At 58.3% G+C, this 9,965-nt stretch overlaps 2 protein-coding genes across 2 annotated transcripts; both read right to left on the bottom strand.

Annotated features, from left to right (window-relative positions):
• Positions 1-3,022, bottom strand: RBM15B (RNA binding motif protein 15B; the record flags this gene model as incomplete). Its single annotated transcript, XM_082321361.1, has 1 exon — positions 1-3,022. One exon carries the CDS (start codon positions 3,020-3,022, stop codon positions 248-250), a length of 2,775 nt encoding a protein of 924 aa, XP_082177487.1. The 3' UTR covers positions 1-247.
• A 374-nt stretch (positions 3,023-3,396) lies between these two features.
• MANF (mesencephalic astrocyte derived neurotrophic factor) lies at positions 3,397-8,580 on the bottom strand. The gene is made up of 4 exons (XM_082321651.1): positions 8,448-8,580; positions 5,765-5,892; positions 4,815-4,956; positions 3,397-3,718 (listed from the first exon to the last, which is right to left on the bottom strand). The coding sequence occupies exons 1-4, from the start codon at positions 8,533-8,535 to the stop codon at positions 3,534-3,536; spliced, it is 543 nt and encodes a 180-aa protein (XP_082177777.1). The 5' UTR covers positions 8,536-8,580; the 3' UTR covers positions 3,397-3,533.
• Positions 8,581-9,965: the final 1,385 nt, after the last annotated feature.

Raw genomic sequence — 9,965 nt, 5'->3', positions numbered from 1 at the left:
GAACAAGGCTTTACTGACAACTTTTCATACAGTTAAAAAATAAAAATACAGAACAACAGCGGACAGTGTCACATATTAAAAACGAATAAAATGGGCTCTATTTAAATGGTATTAAAATTAATTAGAAACTAAAAATCTTACCACTTTGGTCAAGGCGTTTTTAGCCTCCACCAAAATGATCGGCCTTAAAAACAACTGGGCTGTGTGACACACAAAGAAAACATGGAATTTGAAAAGACAGTGTGGGCTAGGCAGTGTCTTTGACTATAACTATCACCATATGTTCTTCTTCTAACTTTCCCAATGTCCTTAGTGCTGACTGGAGGTACTGCTGAGAGAATTCACAAGGAGGGAACGCATAAAGCATGCCTGTGCTGTCTCTGCCCTTCGCCCCTCCCACGGGCAGGCTGATAACCCCAGCAGCCTGCTTCTGTTTCAAGTAGGAGACCAGATTCCTGAGAAGCCGTCGCTGCAAGCCAGGCTCTACAACAGGGAAGGTCCCCTCAGCCCCTGCCCCTGCCGGGGTGGATTGGGTCGCCAGGAGCACAGCGTAGCCGTTGGGGCTGCCTTGTTTGATGCGGCGAGTTACTTCATCCAGCTTGGGCTGGTCGAGCCGAAGTCTCTGAGCAATTTTGAGCTGTGTTAACTTCCCGCCGGATGAATGGTCTTTAAGGAGTCCGTTGATGACGCCGAGGTCTCCCTCCAGGATGTGCATAGAGGTGGGGAAGCAGCTGTTTTTTAGCACAAGAAGCCCATTCCAAGCAAGTTGCAGTGTCTGAGCATATTCCGATAAATTCTTTAGCTTTTTGGTCTCAGATTTTGGCTCCTCGTGAGTTTTTGATTCCGATTCACCAGTTCGATGATTGCGTTCGCTGTCCCTTTTTTTAGGCTGGGGAGCATCGGATGCCTCACGATGGGGCTTCTCCTCAGTCGCATGACGATTGTTCTGGAGGGAGTTACTCTGCTCTTTCTCGGCTCCGGATTCTGTAGTGTGATTCTCCTTGCGAGCCCTGTCTGGGCTGCGGTCTAAAGCTGGCCCACTGGCCTTTGTCCTGCTTCTGTCCTCATAAGGCGAGTGAGTAGTCCTCCCGCGGTCACTGGAAAGACTCCGGCGTTTCCGCCTCTCCTCCCACGGTTTGGGCACGCTGCGATCGCTGTCGCTGCCCCAGCGCTCTCCGCTCCGGCTACGCACCGATCGGCTGTAGCTTTCCAAGTTGTTTCTGCGCTCAGCGTTTTTGGCAGGGCTGGCCCAGTCTGCCTCTGCAAAGCTCCTGTCTCTGTCCGAGTACAGGAGATGTGGAGGAGTCCTGTCTCGCACCCTCAAGTCTTGCTCCAGGCTTCTGTGTCTGCTGTACCCATCAGCTAGCAGTTCGTAGTGCACGGGGAGCGGTGCGGGCTGGTACTGCTGTGGGTATCTTGTCTCTTCTGCTTTGGCAAAATCCACTCGGAGTCTCCTCTCCGGTCCGCCCAAAGGAAAGCCCCTCATCTGCGCACAGGCAGCCTGGGCAGCATCCAAGCTTTCGTACTGGATATAAGCGAAGCTGTCTCCCTTCACGTAGTCAATAGTCCTGATGCTGCCAAAGCGGTCGAACTCCCTCGCCAGGGCAGCCAGGGAAGTACTTGGACCAAGACCACCCACCCACAGCCTGGTAGTAGGGTTGGCTTTCCCGTAGCCAATTTTGATAGGGTTCCTGCCGACAACGCGGCCCGACATGGCGACCTTGGCCCGATGTGCCATGTCCAAGTTTTGGAACTTGAGGAAAGCGTAAGCCCCGCCTTGGCCCCGGGCAGGGCGCTTGATCACCACTTCTTCGATGATGCCGTACTTCTCAAAGGCACGTCTCAGCTCCACCTCCGAGACATTGTGGTCCAGGTTGCCAATGAAGAGGTTGCGGGTTGCTCTCTGGTCATCCTCTGGCATCAGGTCTTCCTCGGCCACGATAGGGTAACTGTAAGGGCGGCCGCGCTCGTCATACAGCCCGTAGTAATCCAGGGCCCTCTCCCGCTCCCGGGAGAGGCCAATGGCGGCCGCTTCCAAAGCGAAGGCAGCGGCCGCAGCGTGAGCGTGCCTGGGCCGTGGCTCCCGCAGCAAGGGGCTGGTGACAGGAGAGAGCGATCTCTGCTTGTACTGGTAGGTGCTGTGGATGGGCGGCAGGTACCCCAGGGGCTCCGGCGAGGGCGCGGGGGGCGGCGTGCGGCTCCTCCGGCCGCCACGCAGGTACACCGGCTCCACTTTGAGGGGCCGATCGTAGAGGAGCAGCTGCCGAGCCCGGGCGTGCCGGCGGGCGTCGCGGGCGTCCCCGGGGTGTCGGAAGTTGACGTAGGCGACGCGGCCGAGCTCGGGCGTGTGGGAGAGTTTGACACTGATGTCCCCGGCGCCCCCCCCCGCGAAGCGCTGGAAGAGGCGGAACAGGCCGTCCTCCAGCAGCTGGTCGGGCAGGGCCGCGCTCAGCCCGCTCACCAGCAGCGTCTTGTACTCACAGGAGCCGGGCGGCTCCCCGGCCAGGCCCGCCGAGCCCCCCAGCGGCGCCAGCAGCAGCGAGGGCGCGGCGCCCGGCGGCGGCCCGGCCAGCAGCAGCGAGGGGGCCACCACGGCGCCCGGCAGGGCCTTGGCCTTGGGGACGCCGAGCGCCCGGGACGAGGAGGAGGAGGAGGAGGAAGAGGAGGAGGGGGCGGCCTGGCTGCCGCCGCGGGCGCCCGAGGCCGAGCCGCTCCCCGCCGGGCGGTGGTTCGAGTCGCCGCCGCCGCCGCCGCCGGCGCGCTCATCGCCGCGGTGGCCGCGGGAGCTGGAGCCGCCTCCGCCGCTGCCGCCGCCGCCGGTGGTGCCGCCGCCTCCGCCGCTGCCGCCGCCGCCGCCGCCGGGCGTGGACTTGTCCCGGCTGCTGCGGGAGGCGCCCGAGCTGCGGTGCGGGCCGCGCCGGCTGCTGCTCTCGCGTTCGCGTTCGCGGGGCCGCTTGGCGGCGGCGGCGCGGCCTCCCCCAGCCCCCGGCGGGCTGGAGTCCCGTTCGCTGCCCCGCTTCATGGCGCCGGGGCCCGCGGCTCAGGAGACGCCTCCGGCGGCCGCCGCCATCTTGGACAAAAGGGAACGAAGGCGGCTCCGGCCGCCGCGCCGCGCGGGCCCTACGTCATCGCCCCGCGTCCCGCCGCATGGCGGCGTCAGGGGCGCGATGGCGCCGCACGGCGACGTGACGCAAGAGCGCCCCCTCCCGCCCCCGGGACGGCGGGCGACCAATCACGAAGGGCGGCGGCGCGCGTCTGCCAGAACCCCGCCCCCCGCTGAGAGGAGGGGGTGCGCGCGCGGGGCCGCTCCCGCCGGAGAGGCGGCGGGGGGGGGGGGGGGAGGGAATTTGGGGGCGTGTGCCCCGCAATGACGTCACACGGCACGTGTCCGCCCGGTAGAGACCGTTGTACTTTAATGAACGTCCCGTACAGCGCGCGCCGCCTCAGCTACCGCCGCCGGGGGCGCGCGCCTCGGTCGCCTCAGCGCCGGGCCCGCCTCAGCGCCCGCCCCGCCCCGCCCCGGCCGCCGCCCCTCAGAGGTCGGCGCGGGCGCCGGCGGCGCGCGGGGCGTACTTGGGCATCAGTTCGTGGATCCTGCGGATGAAGTCGGACTTCTCGGCGCAGCCCTTGCACGCCTCGCCCCAGTCGTCCAGGATCCGCCGCAGCTCCCTGACGCGCAGCTTGCGCAGGTCGGCGGTGCTCAGGTCGATCTGCTTGTCTGCGGGGGGAGAGCAGAGCCGCGCTCAGCGGGGCGGCGGGGGCCTCCGCCCCGGGGCGGGGGGCCTGCGCCCCCCCGGCGCGTTGGTGTGCGGAGACGGTGACGGTGAGGAGAGGAGCCCGGGGTCCGACGGCGGCTGCTGCTGCGGAGACCGCCGGTACGGGAGGCGAGGAAGCCCAACGCAAGAGGGAGAGAGGTGCCGGGCTCCCGGGGGTGGAAGGAACGCCTACGTTAGCCTTTTGGTAAGGTTTTTAACACTAAAAGTCATTATCAGAAGCCAGAAAGTTTGGTTGCAGCTTAGATGTAGGCGTTCCACAATAGCCCTGAAAGCCCCTTCATCATATGAGCAGCAATACTTTAATTCTCTCTTCCACTGGATAAATAAAAGGTAGCAGAGTGATTTCAGAGGAAAGATAAGCAAGTGACAACAACAAAAAGCTTTTCAGGAAGCAACAGGACATTACTATGAGAAATGAGAAGTATAAAGAGCCACAATCCGAGGGGTGTTTCCAGGGAATGTAAGGACAGAGACAGAGGCAAGCAGTCAGAAGGAGGCATTTCCAACACTGTTCTTCACATTAGTCTTTTCAGGAAGAGTACGTCATCTAGGACCGCGAGAGTTCAAGGAAGGTGGGAAGAAACAGAGCACCAAATGCTCTGAGGAGACAGCAGAGGAGGTGAGAAAGAAGTGTTTATCAGCCCGCTGCTGGCACACGTAAGAGCTCAGCTAGGGGCTCGAACCCAGGCCGCAGGACGCACCTGGCTGCTCCCCAGGACAAGCCTTACTGCACGCTCTTCTAGAGATGATATTCCAGTGATATGAGCGCAGTAGTCCTGATACACCTGGGAGTTACTTATTGCAAGGCAGATCAGTGGCTCTGCAGAAGCTAGAAAGGGTTAGTAGCCAACAATCTTACCTGAGCATCTCCATAAAACTCTTGGGATGTTCATGGAGAACAACCCAGGTTGTGCAACCTAATTAGGCTAGCGATCTTACTACAGAACTTAGAACTGAGTAGTTTTAGCATTCTGTTTTACCCCAAGTGATCCATACCCTGGAAAAGCATGGGCATTTCCCCTTATGCTGGCAACTCACCGTATTTTAGTTCACAGATCTGACTGTCTTTCTTCTTTAGTTTCTCACAGATCTTTTCCACGGGGATGTGATGACTCATGGGCTTTGATACCTCGTTAATGATTTTGGTGGCTGCATCACTTGTGGCCCCAACATAATAGCACTAGAGGGAAGAAAAGAATGAGGTGGGGATGCATGGAAAAGTGCTTCTAAAAGGTGAGTTTTCTATCCATCTTCTCCCCTCACTTGGTTTTGCAGCTAGATGTTTACTGTTACAGAATCTTTCCAAGTGACCGCTACAGACAGGCAAAAGGAAGCCTAACTCTGAGCCCAGGGTACTGAGCAGACGTTTCCCATCACACTGCTCTTAAAGCTGTTGAGGCTGGTTGTCTTGGGTCTCGACTTTTTAAAAAATCAAATTGGATTAAGAATAAAGTCTTCGTTCAAGGAGAAAGACTTTCTGAAGCATTCCCTCTCTGCATTTCTGATGGTGTCTCTCTGCAGTCTTCTTCTTAGGAGAGTTCAGGGCCTTTTCCTTGGGGCTCTTCATTTGCAGATTGCCTTCTGTTTTTAGTTAGGGCAATTTGGTTTTCCTTTATTTAGTTTTCAGCTAAACAGCCAAAGAGCATAAATATTCTAACAGCTTACATAGCACCCCAAATACAGTTTAAGGGACAAGGAAGTCCTACAGCAAATAAAAACTTTGTAATCCCCAGTGCTTCAGTAACAAGGAGAAACAAGGGCAGCCAGTAAGATGTCTGTTGACAGGCTGTTTTTTAAGGTGAAGAGGTCGAACTCCTCAAGTCTTCCCTTCTAAAAAATACAGGACCAATTGTGGCCACAGAGCTAGGAAGAACAGCCCCTGGGAAGCCATATCATACAAACTCAGAAGCACTAGCTTCCCCTCATTTCCCAAGTATTCTACAACTTACTCCCTCAAGAGGCAAATATCATTGACTACTACTACTTACCAGGCGGTTCTCTTTGCCTTTTGCTTCTTTGCAGGATTTCAAGAGCTCCTTTTCAATACTGGCAGGTGTGAACTCAACATCGTTGTCCTTTAGACTCTGGTAGAACCTTCCCAGGAACGTAACACACACTGGAAGGGAAGACGGATGGAGTTACCCGCCACTGCAGTAATCCCGTGGCAGCTCTTAGAGGGCACTTGTAGGGAAACAGAATAAGGGATTTGGAGAACAGAACTTCTAGAAGCTGCATTAGCAGTCAGTGACTTCACACATATTTCAGTGAGTCTTTCAGAGCACATGTGAATCAACAATATGCCCTGGTATTTTTGGTGGATTTTTGACAATCTGAGAAACCAGATCCATGGAAGTGTCCAGTGGCTTCTGTACACTGTCCTGAGTGAGCAGCAGGATTCAGCTGAGGGATACAACACACAAACAGTGCCCGTGCAAAAATGTAAACTTAATTTTCTGTCTTATTCTTGCTGCTTTGGGAAGCAACTTGTCAGACCACAGCCTTCAAAACCAGTTCTGATTGAAAACCAACTCTCTCTACATAATCCTGTTACAGACTCCATGTGTGCCGTTTTTAGTAATACGGTATCACTGATTATCAAGTTGGTTCGGTTCATAAGTAAGTTATTTCCAAGAGAAAAAGAAATTTTGTGATCACACGCTATGTCCACTTGGCATGTTTCTCCTCTCTTCATTCCCACAAGCTTCTGAATCGGTTTCAGATTGAAAGAGGGAAGAGTCTTAAAGATAACGAAACTCCCACCAGTGCACCAGCAGTTGAGAGGGCAGATCCAAGTTCCTGCCTGTGGGGAGGGCAGGTACAACTCAGTCATTACGCTTTCCCTTTGGCAGCAGTCGCTCCACACACGCTCCAGCCTAAGCACAGCACACCCGTGTGTCGCCGGGGAGGAGGGCAGACAGCTACGGTTACCGCAGCATGCAGGATCTGTGCGACGGGGCGACTGAGAGAGAGACACTGCGAGTTTGCAGAGTGTCAGATTTCGCTCATTCTGCTGCTCACACAACTCGCCTGTGAACATCAGCATCGCCTGGACCAAGAGCTCCACAGCCCCACCAGTTCCTGCAGCAGGACCTGTGGATTCTCACGGCTTCCAGGCGTGAGGCAAGAGCCAGGCACTGGCCTGCCTCTAGAGGAAAGGTACAACTTAAGTCTTTTATATGATTTGCTTAGCTCAACGGGAAGGGATCGGCAAATATTATTGTCATTAGCAAGTTGTATTCAACTCTGAACACAAACCGTGGCACAGGAAGCGGGCAAATACAGGGAATTGAGTGTGACTATCACAAAGTCAAGTAGAAACTTACTCTTGTTATATTAAAACTAGATGTAATTATAAGCTGGGCCATTTAGGAAAACATTTTTTTGTATGCATACAACACTGTCATTTACCTCACATCAGTTTGTCCCCAGTCAGACACACACTGATGTCCACTGTGCGCTGTTTGGAAGTTAAAACCTTTGGAAAGAATAAAGATGCTGCAGGCAGTGGTACCAATGGCTACAGTACAGTTGAAACAAGTTTCCAACCTAGTGCTGGGACAGCAGCCGAAAGTTTTGATTTACTATGTTCCCTCCCCCTCCTTCTGTCTTACTGTTTCTCTCCCTAAAAAAGGAGGAAGGGGTGAGCATTAGTACCACAAATTCCCGACCGGTTACTATAGCCCCACCTCAAGTTTTTCTTGCTTCACCTGGGGAATCTGGTGATGCCAGATATGCTAGAGCAGTTTAATTTGCTGTGGAGCTGAACAGCTTCCACCCTAGAGGCTCTTTTGTATTTAGGTGGTACGTAAAGCGCCCGGTTTGGTTTAGACCAGCTGAACACCGCTTCTGGCTTTACGCGTGAAGGAGAGGACACCTAATACTCCAGCAGTCAGCGGACAAAAGCGAGGCAAACCTAACACCGGGATGGGGGAGCAACTGCGCTCGCCTCCTCCTGCCTGCTGCCTCGCAGCAACTCCCGGCTTCGATGCTCCAGCACCCGAGGCTCAGAAAGGAGACGGGGCCGAGCGCTTCCCGCCGCCCCGAGCTGTGCAGGACGAGAGGCGGATCTCCCCAGCCTGGAGCGGAGACGGTCCAGCCTCCCGGGGTCGGTGCTGTCCTTTCCCGCGGGAGCTCGGCGCTAACCCGGCGGACGAGAGACCGGCAACTTCTCGACAGGGCTACGGCACCTCCGGAGGGCGGTCCCGGCCCCTCCCGCGGGACGGACGGGCCCCAGCCCGGGGGAGCGGGGCTCCGCCGGCGGACCCGCCCCGCGCCTCCCGGGGGCGGCGCTGCTCCCCCGCGGGCCGCCGGCTCCCCGAGCCGCTCAGCCGCCGCCTGCGTTACCGGGCCGGGACCGGCCACCTCCGAGCAGCGCTCCCGGCCCGGCCCGCCGGCACTCGGGCGGACTTCGGAGACTTTTCCTGCCCCGGGAGGAGCCGCTCCCGCCGGCCCGGCCCGGCCCCCGCCCCGGCGGCGCAGGGCTGTCACCGCCCTCTGTCGGCGGGGCGCGACCGGAGCCCAGCCCCGAGGCCGCTCCGCGTCCCTGCCCCTCACACCGGCGGGCGGGCCGGGCTGCGGCGGCAGGAGCGGCCTGGCCTCGCCTCGCCTCGCCTCGCCGTGCCCGGGGGCCGCCAGCCGGGCCCGCCCCCCCTCCGGCCCGGCCCCACTCACCCTCGCACTCCCCGTCGCGCAGGGCCCGGCCGCCGGCCGGCAGCAGGAGCAGGGCCAGCGCCGCCCAGAGCCCGTGGGCCGCCCGCATCCCGCCTCGCTCGGCAGCCCGCGCGCACTGCGCCCGCCGCACCGGTACCGGCACCGCCGCCCCCGCGCCGGCTCCCCCCCGCCGCTGCCGCCCCATTGGCCCGCTCCCCGCCCGGCTTCCACGCTGCCCGCTCCCATTGGACGCTCTGCGGCCTCCACGGGAGAGTTGGCGGCGGCTGATTGGGGGAGGCGGCGGAACGCCGGCGCGCGGCGGGTTTCCCCGCCTACCTCGGCCGCCATTTTTGTTAAGGGAAAAACGTCCTCGTGCGCTTCCGAACGGTTGCCTGCGGGCGCCATCTTCTAAAAGGGCAGATTCTCACACCTGCGGCGGGGTGGGCAGCTGCCTTGAGGCCGGGCTGAGCGGCACCTGAGGGCTGTGGCTGCCCGGGGTGGGCGCCGGGAGCGGGCGGGCAGCGCGGGGCGTCCCTTCGTCTGCTGGCTCTGGCAGGGCGGCCGCCTGGGGCGCGCTGAGGTGAGGCTGAGGAGACTGCTCGAGGCGGCTGCCCGAGGCCCTCCGGCAGTGCGGGGGCTGGTGCCCACGGGAGCTTTAGGCCGTCGAGGTTCTGGGTTGCCGTGGGATGAGGGTGTGTGGCGTGAGGCCGGGGGAGGCAGCTCGGCAGGGCAGAGGAGGAGCCGCCCGGGGGGGGGCGGCCGTTGGGGGGCTGCCTCCGGGTGCGGCAGGGACGGGCTTCTCCTCAGCCTTGGTTGCGACACTGGTAAAGCCCTGTACGGCTGACTTTTGGTTACGCCTGTACGCCCTGTGAGTTACGAGGCTTGAATTCTTTGAGGTGGGACCGCTGAAAGCTGAGTGGTTAAGAACTTCTGAATGGTTTGTTTCTGGCTTTTTTGGTGGTGGTTTTTGTAGAGCCAAGGAAACAAACAAATTTTTTTTTTTTTAATTCCTATCCCAGTTACTGTGCCTGTCACCTTTAGTTCCCAAAGCCCTCACAAGATGCGCTGGGAACTGCCTTGAAGAATTCCTGACCTTCTAAGTTTATCGCTGCAGTCTTTTTGAAGCTGTAGGCCAGTTGGGGGAGGAGAACATGCTATTGATTGTTTCTTGGCTTGTGGGACTATATGTTTAACTGTATGTGTCCTAGGACATCATTCTAGTAAAAGAACGTAGAGGCAAAGTCATATAGCCCTGTGCTACAGCGAGGGAGGGCACATCTTAGCTTGGTGGATTCTCTTGGTACTGGAAGACTAATGAGGCAGCCTAGTTGTGTCTGCCCTAAGCAAAGCTACAGTAGGAGCTGTGGGGAATTTTTCAGTGCCCAAGTCTGAATTTTCTTGCAGGTTATCAGCTGCAAATTATAAACCTGATGAGGTGAGACAGGCAGGATGGGGAGGAGGAGCAACCTGGTTCAGCAAAGGTCACATAGCAGGTGAGTGGTAATTAGGACACTGTATCTTACCAGTGTGAATACATCA

Source organism: Platalea leucorodia (assembly GCF_965183815.1).
Source record: "Platalea leucorodia genome assembly, chromosome: 9".
NCBI lineage: Eukaryota > Metazoa > Chordata > Aves > Pelecaniformes > Threskiornithidae > Platalea > Platalea leucorodia.
This window is presented reverse-complemented; position numbering and strand designations above follow the sequence as displayed.